This window comes from Stomoxys calcitrans, chromosome 1 (assembly GCF_963082655.1).
Source record: "Stomoxys calcitrans chromosome 1, idStoCalc2.1, whole genome shotgun sequence".
NCBI lineage: Eukaryota > Metazoa > Arthropoda > Insecta > Diptera > Muscidae > Stomoxys > Stomoxys calcitrans.
The window spans coordinates 252,644,309-252,661,419 of NC_081552.1; the positions used below are offsets into that span (position 1 = coordinate 252,644,309).

Consider the following 17,111-nt stretch of genomic DNA (forward strand, 5'->3'; position numbering starts at 1 on the left):
CAGGAGATAAGGGGATGCAATGGAAATGTCTGGCGAGCTGCTGCATCTCCTCGTAATTCTAGTGGGAACATCCTCATTCACCGTACAAAAAGTGGAGCTTTCAATCTGCTCTGCCAAAGCTATGCCACGCTGGTCGTTACCTAGGGGTGAATGCCATGAAGTGTGATGCGCATTAAAGTCCCCTAGAACCAGACCATTATGGCTAGATAGTAACCCACTTATGTCGGGCTTGTAAGCTTGGCCATTAATCGAGACACAGCTACCAACCGGCGGTATGTACACGTTGTATAGCTCTATCTCGGCAGTACCGGACCTGACTGCTATCCCCATGCACTCCATGTACAACCCACTTATGTCGGGGTTGTAAGCTTGGCCATTAATCGGGACACAGCTACCAACGGGCGGTATGTACACTTTGTATAGCTCTATCTCGGCAGTACCGCACCTGATTTGTATCCCCATGCACTCTATTTAGGGGACACTAGCGCCAGGCGCAGGCGAGATGGATCTATATTGCACGACATGGGGTACCACGAAGGCCAATCCCCCACCTCCATTCCTTGAGCGATCCTTACGTAGCACATTGTAGACGTGACAACTGTGCAAGCTGCAGGTGTTGGTCAGCTTTGTCTCCTGGATTGCTGCGATCAATATATCTTTCCGACTCATGAAATCCACAATCTCATCGATTTTGCCACGGAGACCGTTGCAGTTTAGTTGCAAAATTTGGGCTGGCATGCTGCCGTTGCGTATATTGCCGTACGGAAGAGGTCGTGGGGGTCACATAGTCTGACAAAGAGAACGCAGAAGGAGACGACGACGACGCTTGTGACCCAGTGCTGGCTATGTTCGCACAGCACTTTGCGACATATCCAGTGTGAGTATACTCCCGTAGTGAAGTGAGGCCAGAGAAAGATCGGAAATGTACCGACTCCATGCACCTGTTACACCTCACCGACACCGACCGATGATGGTGGTGGTTCTAGCAAACCGAACAGAACCAGGGTCCGGGGTCCTTTTCAATCCCGACACAGACCAGAAGCATGCGGAGAAGGCACTCCGGGATGTGCCTGTCCCATGACGAAAAAAGACGAACACGTACGCTGAGGCGGCAGTCCTTGCCGATCGAGTCAATCCGGTGCGTACAACCGGCTGCCATGGGATCCCATGGGAGTATTGCATGAAGCAAATTTGCCGAAAATTTTAAATGTATACAAATTTTGAGATATCATTTGTTACCAGTCTGCCAAAACCAATTAACGGCTTCAACTGACAAAGTTGTGACATTTAATGCTGGATTGTTCCAGAAAGAAATACACAATAAAAAAACCAAAAACAATTTATTTAAAATTCAATTTTTTATTAAGACAATCTCTTCTCTCTATTCTAGCATAGACAAAAATAATAATAAAAGTTTTTTTTTTTAACAAAGAATGTTCCATATGCATCGAGTAGTGGTTATATATGTATGTATATGTAGGTAAGGGGTATGCTGAATGTTTGTGTTTGTATTAAGTATGAAGAAGCATAGATAGATTTCATTAAGCTCTGCTAATATCTTCTTGCTCAAAATGTTAAGGTGTTTGTTGTTGGGGGTCTCTGTGTGAGTGTAAACAGAGATCTCTGTTCTATTCTCTGTTATTGAGTGGAGTATTTGGGGTTGTTGGAACGAAAATAAATTTATATCTATGCATAAATGAATATTTATGTATTTTATCTTGGTTTGTTTGTTATATGCATGCCTTGTAAAATATGTTGTTAAAAAGAAACATAATTATGAAAATAGCTTATAAAACTGTTAAAACTACATTTAAGGGGGCGCGCGCGCGCAGTCAGTCAATGGGGTCCTTAGGGGAATAATTTGGAATTGTCCTGTGGTGACAACATTGACTGCAGTGCAGTTTGCACTAGTTGGGTAGTTTGAATCAGATTTCGGGGAGAGTGGATTTTATGTGATCGTGCTATGCACTGCAAAGTTTTAAAAAAAAACTTAAAACCACTTTCATATTGACAGTGTAGCAGATAAATGTTTTGATTTTTTTTTTTATTTTTAAAAACTAACATTAAGGTCCGGGGCAGTAGGCGGCGGCTTTACACTACGTATTACTGTACTGTAGGCCACAAAAAATAGGAGTTGGGGCTGATTTGCTGAGATGGCAATTCGAGAGGACTCAATCTTTTGTTTATTTATATTTCTATAACAATGGAAACAATTTGACACACAAAGGGATTTTATCACAGCCAGTGCCGTACTCAATGGTACAAAACGAGGGGCTAGGGGACAACTTGATTTGTTAAAATACAAAACTCTTAATGCAAACAACATCATCAACTTTGAGATAGGTTGGAGACGAAAGAGTGTGTGTGCGTCCTAGACGACACACACATTGAGATGTCTCCCAGGGCATATGCCAGATATGCAATCAAAAGGGGGACGGCTAAGCGATGATTTGCAAAACAAAAAAGTAAAAAAATCTTAACTGGATTTAGAATAAATAATTATACAACGATGCTTGAATGTGCTCTTGTTTGTGGTCAAATATTTAAAAGTTACTATGTATCCTTAATAAATTGTTTATAACAACAATGTATACAAATATCTTGTGGTTGTGGTTACGAGGATGTTTCCTAATACCAAGGAAAACCTAAACGTTACAGTCTTTTAAGAATAAGGGAGTGAGAAGGGGTCCCATTACCACCCCTATAGGGGATTTGGTTGAAAACAAAATCATCTTTTTTATGATATAAATGAAATGGAATTGAATTCATTCACCCAAGCGGATGGTAGCTAGACATTTAACCTCTCTGATAGTAGATAATTGATGGTTGAAGAGACGATGCATAGAAAACAAAAAAAAGGTTTGTTTCCCTATCGTTTTTGTTTTTCAGGGGACAAAGATGACAACGAAAATTCGTTTGACTTTTGACTGACAAAAAAAATAGATAATACTACATTATCGGGCTGACTTGTTATTGTTAAATATCAGGGCGCATTACATCTCTTCTTTGCTTTAGTCAACGTCTTCTTAGAGAGTTTGCAAGAAGTTGACAATTTCTGGATTTGAATTGGCCACAGCACCAAATTTGTCTGGATAATTTTCACGTATTTCCTTGAGCAAAGCCACTGCATTGTCGCAAGTCTCCTGGTCCACAAATTCTTTTTTGTATAGCACATGGATGGCTATGGCCAGTATTTGCTCCAAAGAGGCTACAATTTGATCGCGCGCCTGAATGTATAGAAGTTTGAAACATTTGAAAACTGTGGTATTCTCATCGAAATCTTCACGCAAGGGCAAGTGTTGCAAGAACACAGGCAACACCTGATCCAGGGGTACCAATTGGCAATTTGTCATAATGAGGCGGGCAATAGCACCACAGATATTATCGAGAGCTGCTGGTTCGGTTTCCTTGGAAACGGCCTGGGACAAAGCCATTAAAATGTGAGGATAAGCTCTGCAAATAAAATAACAAAATTATTTCGTTTTTTTTTCTAAAGACGTTTGGCGAAACAAATTCTTCACTTACTCAAAAGATTTTTCCTCAGAGTGCAGCACCAATTCACCCAAACCAAAGACAGAGTTTTGACGCGATTGATTGAATTCGTCAGAAAGACCCTCAATCATTACGGGACATAAGGTGTCAAAGTATGTGGCACTGTTTCGTTTCAAAGCACCAAAACATTCGGCCAAAGCTCCATAGATGAATGCTCTTTGAGACTCGAGATCTTCGTTCTTCTTGGCTTTTTGCTAAAGGAAGAAAAAATCAAAGAATAGAATAGTTTTATTAACATTGAACAAGCCAAGAATATTTATACCAATGCAGTTTTTATTGGCGTAAAGTGGACTAATGAAACTAGCTAAAATGTTTTTTCACCTCATATAACTTGTCAACAATTTTTTATAACTCAAAACAAAAAATGTTACGAATATTCTTGGTGTTGGGAATTCTTTAAAACCGTTTTGTTGTCTTGTTGCATTTGATGGTTTCTGTATCAAAAAAAAACATTTATATTTACATACTACATTCGCGTACTTTATTTGCCAGCAGAAGAGAGCGGGAGAGTGCGTGAGAATGACCAAAAATGCAAGAGCTTGCAAATTTCTACTGAAGGCAGGGCTGCCATATTTGCTGATTTTTCGGCATTTTGGCGGCTTTTTTCCTTCAAAAATAGCAGAGTGCCGGTTAAGTGACGATTTTCCCAAATTTTGCAAAGAAATTTTTTCTTTTCGAAATCATTTATTAAACAAAACAATAACAAAGAACGTAATTTTTCTGCCTATCTTTTCATGTATATTCTTGATCGCCGTAAAATTCCAAGAATATCTGCCCTTCCATGTCTGTCTTTATTTTTCAAAAATATTTTCCAATACTGCTAGTAGTTATATTGCAATTGCCAACGTTGAAATATGGAGATATTTTAGGTCTGACTTCGAAAAAGAGGAAAACACGGCGAATAAGGCAAGTAATGTTATTTTAAAGACATCTGTATTAATGGCAAAACTGTATTTTACGGGCAGTTCTCAAAAATATCTAATTTTTTGCATACCCCTTAATTTTGACCCCCAGGAACCCGAATATGAAGTCCATTTTTGGGGCTCGGGCCATGGGCCCCTCTAGAAAGTTTTGTACATGGAACCTTCTTAACGAAAAATGAATGCAAATTCAAATTTTCTTCCATTGTTTACATGAAAATGATGAACGAAACTCATGACATAATTACCAGGTAGTGTAGCGTAAACAGCTGAATTCAATTATCGCAAAGTGCACTATCTGTCAACGAGTTTTGGTTGTGTGTGTGTGTATTATAGTTAAGAATCATGGCACACAAACAACGAAAAATGGCACAAACTATTAACATACACAAAATCAGAGATGCACTATTTACTGATTTTGACAGATAGTGTACTCAATATTTTGTTGTTGCGCAACTGCCACTACCTGTAAATGAATATATCTTGACTCATGTCAAGTAAACAAACTATTGGCGCCGTTATAGAAAAATCAGAAAACGGCGCCGCCATCATTTCAATAAACTACAAACAAAAAACTGTACTTTTGTCCATTATTGTTAAATAACTACCTTTTAGAATCCCGTTGCCAATGATAATGAACTCCCTCCCATCATCAATACAACTTAATGGCGACGCAAATAAGTTCAAACAAAATCTTACAAAATACTTTCAAAGCCTATAAATTAAGTGATTTGTTTTTCCTATTCTTCCTCTCAATTAATTATTGTTAATGAATTATTGATTATTGATTATTGATTGATTTTTATTGCTAATGTAATTAAAATTAAAGCCGAACTTAATGATCCCTTTTGTTAGAATAACGATTCTAATCACATACTGTAATTATAAGATTTTAAATCTTGTTGTATGTGAAACCAAATAAATAAATAAATAAATAAATAAATAAATAAATGAATAATAATTGTACTTATTTTATGCCAAATAAGTCTTTGAAATTTAGTGACGTTTGCTCACAATGTAGGCGCCCAAGTTATGCCGCACGCAAATTGGTTGCCAAAACGCAAATGAATATAGAATGGGACTTTGACATGGGACTTTGCTCAATTAAACGTCAAAATTTGCTGTGCTGTCAAAAATCTTACTAGCCCCTGGGCTACTCAAAAATTATTCACCACACATAACGTCATATTTGTACTATCCCTACAACTTTACTACCATTTGACACACAGCCACTATTAAATAAAATACCATGTCAATATAACGGCAATGTAACGTCAAATAGTGAATACATGAAATTTCATCCAAATAGGGTAAGAAATCCAGGGCCAGGCGTTAATGGGTTAAAGGTCAACCAGTCAAAACGGTGGCCTTTTAAAGCTACCATGTCTTCTATGATATTTTTTGTATTTTTAAAAACTAACTTAATGTCAGGGGGCGTTAGGGCGGCTTTACATCTCGCAAAAAAAAGAGTAAAAGGAGGACGGGCCAACAAGAGGTCAAAACGGTTGTGCAATGCCATCTGCGCTGAACAACAACAACGAAGTATTTATACTCAACTCCCGCATGACATTAATCATAATTTTCGAGGTTAACCCAGAAAAATTTTCCCATTCTCGTTATCTGCAAAAAAAAATTAATCTTGTTCTAATAGTTCGATCTTGTACATAGGTTAGGTCGAAAATAAGGTGCGGATTAGAGAAGTGCATAAGACCCAATATTTGGCTCTCAACAGACACTTATGAAAAACACTCAATAGACACTTGAGTGTTTGTTTTGTTTCGCATAAGTCAAAGTAAGTCAGTAATTCCGTGCTACCAACAAAATCCAGAATTTGCTCTCCATTCCACGCGTGTATGCTGGATGTTGTTGTTGTAGCAGTGTGTTGTACACCGAGGCGGCAGCCCTTGCCGATGAAGGATTCCATCAGGTCAACCCAGTACGTACAACCGGTTGCCATGGGATTGCACGTATGCTGGTTAATGTCTGGCATTGTCGCCGCCTACCTAATTGTATGTTAACCACGCAAGCCGAGCAATGAAATAAGTAATGCTCCAACGTTTCATCATCTGTTCTGTTCCCCGTTATGATACTGAAAGCTATACTTCCTTTCAGTAACAGCCTTGTCTGCAATTCAATGGCAGCCGGTTGTATGTACCGGATTGACCCGATGAATTCCTTCATCGGCAAGGGCTGCCGCCTCAGTGTACCACACACTGCTACTACAACAACAACAGCCTTGTCTTCTCAAGAAACGGATCTCCCCATAAGATTTTCGTCGTCTTACCTACTGTTTAACTGTTTCACAGAGCTACATGCGCGTTCGTCGCCCACGCCTTTAGCTCGTACTGTTTCGGATTAACCAAGTTTATTGACGGCAGAGTCCTCTGGCTATACGTATATAAAATCATTTGTCCATCGCTGTTCTATAGCCTCAAGAGGTGTAAACGGTTTATAGACGAGCTAGAAATCTAAGGGCCTATACAGCCACATCGACCGTTCACAATGTTAAGACACTCCAGAACATGCCTATCTGGGTTATCTTTTCGTTGCATACAAGAGAAAAACAATTTGATGGCTATAGCCCCCCAAAACGCCTTTCGAACATAAATGATTTCAAAACTATAATAATAACTCCAGTGTACAAAAAAAACTTACCAATTTCGTAAGTAAGATGGGACATACACGACCAAAGTATAATGCAAATTTCTCAGGGGCCATAGCATGACCGAATAGAGGCAACAAATTACCAGCAGCCTCTACAATTGCTTCCTCGTATTCACTCTCTTCGGCTTCCTCATCATCGTTGCCAGCAGTACTGGGTTCGTCAAATTGACAGGCCACCTTGCCCAACAACACATCATTGATGCAAGTGAAGATGGTGTCACACACCTTTTCATCGGGCAATGCTAATTCTTTGAGCTCCTTCAACAACTCTGAAAAACTCTCGAGGGCAGCTAAAACCACAGCAACTTCCTCATCGTCGCGCACAATTTGTCCCAATTTGGTTATAAAAATGACAATGGCAATGGAAACACCTTGCACATCGTTGTGTTTGAACAAGGCTACGATGAATGTGGTCAAAGCATCGATGGATACTTTGCGTATGTCCTCTTGGGGATGATCTATCATTTTGTACACATTCTTATAGGACTCTTGCAAGTGGGGTATGAAGGCAGCTCCAGTATGCACGGCAAATTCTTTCAAGGCCAATATGGCTTCCTCCTTCTCATCCAAATAGGAGTTCTCCACACTGTAGCCGGCAATGTTATCCAAATCATCATCTTCGCCATCAGAGTTCTCAATGTCGATTTCACAATCTTCGTTCTCATCATTCTCGGGTCCAGGCACGGTGATAACATCTTCCTTGAATTCGGGCACAACTTCTTCGGTGGATACAATGGAGTCATACAAACGATTCATGATCTTGGGATAGATGGGAGCCATTTCCTCATTAACCACTTCAGCCAGCGAAGCAATTAAATTGTACAAAGCCCGGCGTACATCAGGATCATCGGCTTCGTCCAGCAAAGACAAAGAAAAGTTCATGGTATCGTTGGCCAAAGGCAAGAAGTTTTGCTTGCCAATGGTGCGAGCAATTGCAGCCAATGTATCAATTGCTTGTGGGCGCAACGAGAGTATATCTTCGTTGTCGGTCTTTACCAAGTAGGTTTGCAGCATGGCAATCAATTGCTGGAAATAAGGCATCATGTTTTCCTTGGCAGCATTGGCGGCAGCTGAAATGGCGCTGAGAGACATTTCGCGAATTCGAACCGAGTTGTTGGGATTCATGGCTTCGAAGAGACTGAGAGACAGAGAGGATACGAAGAACAGTTTATAGAGAACATTTATTTTTTTATTTTCATTGAAAACCTACCGTTCCATAAGCAGTGGCAAATGTGGTACTAAGGCATCTTCCAAATTCTCGCAGAATGTCTCCAAGGCATAGAACATGCGGTCGATATGTTTGGGCTCAGTGCCTCCACCCTGTGAACCAAGCAGAAAAATAACTCATTACTGAAATTCTAGATCTACAGCATTTCCTAGCCAGACATATAATCAAAAGAATAACAGTTTAGTTACATAAGTAGTTAGAAGCTTTTTACGCTTGATTTGCAATTGGCTCATATAGAGTATGGAATTTATGTCTTGTTTTGCAGTGGTGGCTGTGGTGGGCCAGGACTCGGCTACCTCACATTGATTTGTTTGAGGCCATAAAGCCTGGAAAAACCCAATGCAGCATTCACAAAATAAAATGAAAACAAAATAAAGATGACAATGTAAATCGAAGCAAAGAGAAAGAAAAAGGAAGAGCCGAAAAAAACAAAAACAAATTTTGAATTAGCCAATTAGTGTATATGGACCAATTATAACGAGTGTGCTTCTAACTTTGGAATTTGCTATAATTTCAAGATTACAAGGTGCCTTACTAAGATTAGCATAGACTCTGGGACGAAGCCGAAAGGCAACTTACTCTCAATTCATTGCACAATTGCTGCAAGAACTCAAACAAGATGGGTAAAATTTGTGGAGCAAATTTGGTGATATCAGGCTGCAAATGCTCAGAGAATTGGCCCAAGGCAAAGAAGGCAGCATTGCGCACCAAAGGGGTGGGATCGGTGATGCCCACTTTGACAATATTCAACATGGTCTCCAAGTATTTGTTACATATGGCTTCCGAGCAGCCTTCGGCAATGACAGCCATGCTTAAGTAGGCCGCACGACGTGGCAGAGGATCTTGGCCCTGCAAGGCTGGCTCCAACAATTGCAATAGTGGTGGGATCAATTTCTCTGGGGGCACATTCAAAGCCAACAAATCCATAGTTTGAGTGGCAGTGGTCATGGGATTTGAGCTATCTTCACCCAAAAAGTAGTCCTCATCGTCATCTGAAAGAAGACAAAAAAAAAGAGTAGCATTTGTCAAATGAAAATTATTTATAAAAAAAACAGGGGCCATTCAAAGAAATCTTACCATCTTGTGCCTCGGTAGCCATCAGATTAAACACAACTTGTATGATGGGCTCAATCAATTTTTGCTTAATTATAACCTTCTTCTTCAAACGCACCAACCAGCCAATGTATGCTACGGTTTTAACTCGAACCGCACTGTCCAATTGAGCATTGTTGGCTGCTTCCAAACAGAAATCCAACAACATTTTTATATTGGTGGTGAGCAATTTGGGTGTATAATCGGCCATGGATTCCAAAATGTCAAAGGCACGCACAAATTGATCTGTATCTGGTTGAACGGCAAAGGCTTGCAGAGATTTTATGATCAAAGGTATGGATTTTTGGTAAGTTTGTTCGGCAGCATTGTGGCCCAAGATAAAGGGTACCAAAAATGTCATTCCATTCAGAATATTGAATATGACTGGAGAAGCCATATTGCCACTGGCCTCGGTAGCCATAAGGGCAGCGGTGAACATTTCACAAACCGATTCCATATGGGGAACAAATTGATCGGGTGCCGCATCAGTCAAAGTAGCAAAGATCGATGAGCCCAATTCACTTTGTTTGGGATCGGACGAACTGCAATGACTGTAGACAACTTGCAGAACTTCTTTCATGTAGGCACCTTGCTTATCGGTCTCATGGCGTACCAAAACCCCAATAAATTGGGCTAAAGCACTGCGTACAGATTTCTCAGGTTCATTGAACAAAGCATTCAGCACACCTTGCCTTATGCTAAAAAAAAATAAATGAAATTTTTATTGAAAAATATTCGTTTTTGAGCTCTGGCGTTTCAACTTACAGTTGTTGTTGTTCAGGTGGCACCATTTGCCAATGACGTAATTTGCCCAAACGTTTTTTCAAAAGAACTGCCGAATAGTGGCGTATATGATGTTCTTTGTGTGAAACAGCAAGCTCACATAATTGCGGTATAGTTTCGGGGCGTTTGTAGGCCTCATGAAGATCAGCGGTAGCCTAAAAAAAAGAGTAAAAAAAGAAAGAGGTCATAAATTGTAGAAATTTAAATATGGAATAAACTGAAACGTCAGTAGACACTTGACGATTTGCTCCGGGGCTCGATATGAGAGAAGCAAACCTGCTGGTTCCTTGAAGGAATGTTCATTGGCATATTTCCAATGAGATTCAATTTTGTTACTTCACCAAAAAAAAAACATAGAACTTCATCAAAAAATCGATATTGTAGTATAAAGAAGTGCAGACAATTTAGAAGTGTCACTATCCAAATAGGGGTTCTAAAGAAAACAAAAAATCGTGACTAAAAAATTGTATATGCTTTGTTCCAAAAGAACCGCAAATTTTGAACATTGGACGATTGCTTGGTTGCGTTATATTGGTACTTATATCCCTTACTTATGGTGTAAAGGTGGGCCATCATGACTCTTCAGATAATTTTTGACTGTTTTACTTGGACTTGTTATGGTTTTTGTTCATAAGTCTTCGGCCGCAGGGCCATCGTGCATCATGAATTCTTGCCAAAGGGATAAAGCGTAGGATATCCAGCGTATTGTTCAGACGCAAGTAGCACGCCTGTCTATATGAAGGGGATAGCGCTGGAAACCGTCCTGCACGATGTTGTACACAAAATAGAAGAATCTTTCGATGCACACGTTGGCGATATGCATTGACATCGAGGGAACCGACACACTGATCCAATACTTAGACCAAGACCTTAGAGACCTAAGGGTCTGATTTTTAACCCACAGAAGACTAAGAATTGCCTATTCGCGAGGAAGATAAAAGTGCGGCAATTTGAAACGCCACGTTTCCTGAACAGAACGATCTGTTGAGGAAACATAGTTTTTCAAATTTTACAATCCCAAGGCAGCCGGTTGTACGTACCAGATTGACCCGATGAAGTCCTTCATCGGCAAGGGCTGCCGCCTCTGTGTACAACACACTGTTAAAACAACAACAACAGAACGATTTCGATATCCTACAAGATTAAATACTTAGGACGGGTCTTGGACAGACATTTGACCTGAAAGTATCACACCCTGAAACATATTGAGAAGTCCCACAGATATTAGACACTATGTCGTCGAGCCTTAGGCTTGATTAGACCATTACCAACTTAAGCCTTAGTAGTTTGGTGGGCTGCAATGGTGAAAAATGTCACATTAGGACAATACAACAGGTTCACGGAATCACGCCTTCCAACCCATAAACATACAGATTTACCATGAGCCAGACAGTGCGGCTATGAAACTTAACCCATTAGCGCCAAATGGGTAGAAAAATAGCCAACAAAAATAGAGATATATTAGAAAAATTCCAGCTCGAGTTAGGAAAGAGGTATCAAAGTAGCTTGGATTGGACCAATAAAACTAGTTACAATAATTTTCCCGTTTTACAAGATCACATTTTCGGGGAAAATTGGTTTTTCGAAAGACATCAATTTTTTATAGCTCCAAATTCAAGCAAAACATTTTCGGAAAATTCTTGGAATGGAGATTTGTGAAATCTGTTTTACTGTCATATTGAATTCGATGGTTTTTAGATTAAAGAAATTTATTCTGTTCTGTAATAGGTTTATCCACTACGTTTCCACAAATATAAAATAATGAACCCCGGCACGGGATAGCTGTAAGCAACACACAGGCTGAAACATTGAGGCCCGATCTATGTGGTCTTTATTGCTATCACGAGAAGCTTAGCTGCGAGCTACCGGGCGGATAGTGTTGCGGATAGTGGAATTCTCCATACGGAGTAGTTGCAACGGCAACGGTGGCACCGGCTCTTGCACAAATACTGAGTGCCTACGATGCTCGATATGACAAGGCGAGTTATTGACGGCTTTAAATAACCAATGGGCACATTGTTTCCGCGGCGATCGGTCCTTTGGACCGGAACGAACTTGCTCATACACAGGACCTTGACGAGGATCGCCACCACCACATGAAAGTTTGACTACAACAACAACATAAAATAACGAACACCTATCAAAGAGGATAGAAATAACAGAGAAATTTTTGTGCTCTCACAATTTGACAGCAAATGTCAAGTTTATAGATGTCGGTAGTTAAAAATTAAAAAAAATCAAAATTACAGCAAAAGAAAATAAATAAAAGAAAGATAAACATATTAGAAGCTATGACTGCCGAAGCCCTATATAGGTGCATTACGCCATAGTTTCCTTCACGGGAAAGGAAATAATGCATATTGAGAAAATACAAACGGCATGCCATTGAGAGCAGAATTCTGATTGCGACATGTTATTATTTAATACTCATTTTTCTATACTCACAAGCGCCGCCAACCAGTCTATGTGCGAAGTTCAAATTCTTTATCTACATATAATTTATCTAAGGCTTTCGGAAATAGTAGCGAAAACTTTAACAAAATATCATAATTTATTTAAACATAATTATATTAAATGTTTTGTACTAATCATAGCTTCATATTACTCTGGATAAATGGGATTTATGTGCTCCTTTTAAGCCAGTAGTGTAAAAATGCATTTATTTATTTCACAGTTTTTTAACTTATACGTTATTTTTTTATATGGAGTTTGACAGATTTGCGTATGAAACCTAGCCAATATCAATTTTGTTCTTATATTCCTTAAGTCCTTTAAATTTTCTTATAATTTTGTTAAAACTATTCGAATACTTTGTGTATATTTTTAAATTGTGCTACTGTAATACATATTGGCAACGATGATAATGATGATGATGATGTTGTTGCTGCCTATCTATACATAACGTCGTGTGAAATTTAACAAATTTCAGAGAATTAATAAAAACTATGACATTTGGCATGTGCTGTTACTCTGATATTCTCCTTGCCTCGTGGCATCTTCACATATGCTCGGCAAATAACAAAAAAAATAATTCAACTAATATTTAAACAGGGAATATTTCGAAAATTGTCTATTCTTCCCATACAATAAATTCAATGCCTCTGCCATAGCCAAATATTTTATTAACACAAGTGCATATGACGTTCTTGCCCCAAATGTTACCTCCTGCCCCCTCCTTCGTTGTATCAATCCGCTTACCACCAGCTTCACACAATACTAAATAAATGCATATTAAAATATTTAAAAGTATGAAAGATTGTTTGAAGAATAAACAACTGCCACATGTAGAAAAAATGCATGTTTTGAAATTGAATTTATTTAGATGAACTGATTTTAAGATGATGATAGCTTCCACATATAAACTGCTATTTAGATTTAGCTTCTTAAACACCTTAACCCATTTCAGACAGGTGTTGCGTTTCCGCATCAGTGACTTGGCGAACATTAACATGTATGTATTGGCTGCATGTTATTAATTTAAGGCTGGTTCTAAATTCGTTTTCCCAGCTGAAAACACATGTTTTTTATGGTTACTTTTTTGAAACACTACAAAAATCTCAATGATAACGTAATACTTTTATGAACATTATTCATAAGTAATGAAGAGGGAATGTCCTACTGAAGGAAATCAAGTTTTTTACTCTAAAATCTATTATCTAAAAAAAGTAATCATGAAAAATGTCGCTTATAGCGAATAAAGTACCTCCCTTTATATTGAAAAAAAAAAAAACAATTTTTTAGGATTACATTGACTCTGCCGTATAGACGCTGGTAGTATATTCGCTTTGCGCGATATTTTTCGCCGACTACTTTTTTAGATAATAGATTTGAAAGCAACAATACTTCATGATTTCATTGGACATTTCCTCAATACTTATGATGCAAGGTCTGAGGCTGCAGCCCTTGCCGATGAATTACTCCATCCAATTGTTATTTCATTATTATTCTCGTAATGTTTCAAAAAATAATCGCGAAAAAGGGTTCTTAACTGTGAAAAACGAATCTAGTACCAGCTACGAGCCATGAGTCTGAGTCGATCGGTGCATACATACAACAAAGGGTTAAACTCTTCTTTAACTTTAGGATTCTATAAACATATGTCCTGTAGCATAGTTTTAGGAGTAATATGTTTTGAAACTTGGTGTTACGACTTTGGGGCAGCAACCCCATGGCTGAAGCTATTGACTATGACTTGGTTTAAACATGAAATGAGCAGATTCTTGTAAATTAAATTTTTTAAGCATAAGGGCCGTGTCACTCATACGAAAATCTGTCGCATTGCATACAAGTGGGATACCTATCGATAGAATGAAAGTCATTCGTTCCAATGGGATAGCCCGTTCATCAAATTCCACAAAAAAATCAAATAATAGTTACATTCGTTACATCTTTACGATTGCTTCCTAGTTTAAAGAGTCCTTTTCATTCTCTTAGTTATTTAATTTCGAAATTAAAATGAAATTATACTTTTTCGTCAAAATCGATAACTAATTAATTTACCAAGGTTTTTAATACTTTTTTGCAAATACAATTCTTCTTCTTAAAATGAGTTCTTAAGGCTTCTAAAGACAAATAAAATAAAAAAAATATAAATAAAAAAATAAATAAAAATTATAAATAAATAAAAATTATAATTAAGGGACAGTTTCGAAACTTTATTCATATCAATTGGTGTTCTTCGATTCAAGTTTAACCTCAATGGTAAGGGAACTCCACTTGTTATAGAGGTCCAACCGGAGAGCGAGTTGCGAAACCTCTTCGCTAAAGATAACCTCCACAGAACATACATACATATTTACTGAGGCTCTCGCCAGAATAGGCGAACAACTAATGTTTTACTTAAAAAACAACCTCCATTACTTTTTTACACATTCTAACGACCCAAGCGACAACAGTTTAGTTTAGTGCAATTCACATAAATCATGGACAAATCTAGCTACAGACAATTGCCCCACAATACTATTTGGAATATATTGATTTTCCCAAAGTTGACAGAATGGACCAAAATACACCAATTGCCGAATTACCCTATATATATATATGTATATATTGTGTCTACATGTGTGGTTTGTACACAAATTCCATTGCTGACACACTTGTTGGTTATAAAATTATTTGGAAGTATACCTTGGGCAAAAGGGGTAAGGCTTCAGACACTGCGGAAATATTGCCTCCACAGATTTGTTGAATTCATGTATGACCAAATAAAAAGATGGCACATGCCGAATTTTAATTACGAACAACGATGAGGCAGGCAGCGCCACGCCGCCAAATGTTTGACGCATTAGTCACTGGCGGTTGTTAGGGAAAAAGCACATGGTTTTTCGCACATCTATTTATCTATAGACGAAAGATTTAAATTAAAACAAATGCAAAGATACAAGCCATTACTGACCACACCCCTTCCTAACACACATCGACAATCTCTAAAAAGATTAACATAAAATTGATGATTGCAAAATTAGGAAATGGGATTCGCATTACGAATTTCGTTAGAATTTTCCATTGTCTCGCCCAAACACCTACCGGCGAAAGTAAACAAATGTTGTTTAAACTTTTCTCCCCCTTCCAAATGCACCAACACACATACATAGGTACGTACGCAATAAATACCTATGCAGAAGGCTTTTTTGGTGAATTGCGGCAACCCATTTCAACTTTCTCACTGTACCGCACGCTCAGCAAACAAAGTTTTCAGATATATAACATACACACATGCATAGCAGCGAAATGTATAATGGGAAGAGAGATGTGCAAAAAAAAAACTCAATTGCGAATCGTGGAATTGCAGCAGTTAAAGACAAGAATAAGTAAAGGAAAAAGAAAACGGCATCAATTTTTCTATCTCCCACGTGTTTCTATAGAAACCAACCGAAATTTTAGCAATAATATTAAATAAATGAATTGCAATTTTTCAATAAATTTAAAAATATCAGCCATCTTACCTGCTTAATGAGATTATTGTTGCCACCCAATAGATTTGCAATAATTTGTTCCATTTTTATTTCACAAAAACCTCCAATGGCAGCTTAACCAAAAAATCAATTTTTCAACTACAGTAACTTTGGCTGCAGACAGTCAATAGTTTTGGAATTAACTTCAATTTTATCAAACGTTTTTTCCGTCTAAAAAAATTCCTTGGTACCGCTATATCCTTTGTCCTGGTCCGTGTTCCGTTTCCACGTTGTTCCTCTTTTCTATCCGCCTTGCAGCGGTGTTTCTATTTCCACGATTGCCAAAAAACTGATTCAAAAAACGATTCTATCCTATGACATCAACTGACATTTGGTGGGTTCCCTTTTCCCATCATTTGGGGCGATTGGGCACAATGAAAGCCATTACTGAATGCATGCAATATGTAATGGGCCCTTCACATTGAAGGATGTGACGTGCAATAAACTATTGACAAAGACATTTTTTAAACTTTGGCTGCAGACCAGGATTCACTGAATAAGGTTAAGCCAAGCGATCAGCCGATATACTTTTTTTTTAATATTTGGCAGTACTTGGCATTGAGGATGTCAACTTGTTCTCTTTTTACATTCATTCTTTGTTTACGTTTTCTCCTATATGATGACATTTTCAATCGTCAGATTTGACATCCTTAATGATGTTTATGGGGCCTATCCACTTTGTGTTTTTGTATGTGACCTAACCTTCTATTAGTGAATCCTGGCTGCAGACAGTCAACAAGTGTTTTTGTATTCAAACGTTTTTTCAAATTTGCACAAATTGTTGCTGGAAGGCGTTCGCGAACTTTATTTGCCATCAGAAGAGAACGGAAGAGTGCATGAGAGCCAGCAAAATTTCAAGTTTGGTAATAGAAACTTGCAAATTTCTGCTGGAGGTTTTTTTGCCTGCAGAAATTTGCA

General features: G+C 38.3%; 1 protein-coding gene across 2 annotated transcripts; it reads right to left on the bottom strand.

Annotated features, from left to right (window-relative positions):
• Positions 1 to 1,339: 1,339 nt before the first annotated feature.
• On the bottom strand, positions 1,340 to 16,483 carry LOC106089345 (importin-4). 2 transcript variants are annotated; one of them, XM_013255167.2, is made up of 9 exons: positions 16,185 to 16,483; positions 10,222 to 10,394; positions 9,442 to 10,154; positions 8,944 to 9,356; positions 8,553 to 8,690; positions 8,347 to 8,456; positions 7,128 to 8,274; positions 3,526 to 3,746; positions 1,340 to 3,453 (listed from the first exon to the last, which is right to left on the bottom strand). In XM_013255167.2, exons 1-9 carry the CDS (start codon positions 16,236 to 16,238, stop codon positions 3,027 to 3,029), a joined length of 3,396 nt encoding a protein of 1,131 aa, XP_013110621.2. In that variant the 5' UTR covers positions 16,239 to 16,483; the 3' UTR covers positions 1,340 to 3,026. The 2 variants fall into 2 exon arrangements, with proteins under 2 accessions (XP_013110621.2, XP_013110622.2); XM_013255168.2 differs by lacking the exon at positions 8,553 to 8,690.
• Between the last annotated feature and the right edge of the window lie 628 nt (positions 16,484 to 17,111).

Coding starts and splice junctions, on each gene's coding strand:
- LOC106089345 (XM_013255167.2), bottom strand. CDS start 16,238: ATGGAACAAATTATTGCAAATCTATTGGGTGGCAACAATAATCTCATT. Junction 9,357..9,441: donor GGCTACCGAGGCACAAGATG/GTAAGATTTCTT, acceptor GTCTTCTTTCAG/ATGACGATGAGGACTACTTT. Junction 8,457..8,552: donor AAAAGCTTCTAACTACTTAT/GTAACTAAACTG, acceptor CTTGGTTCACAG/GGTGGAGGCACTGAGCCCAA.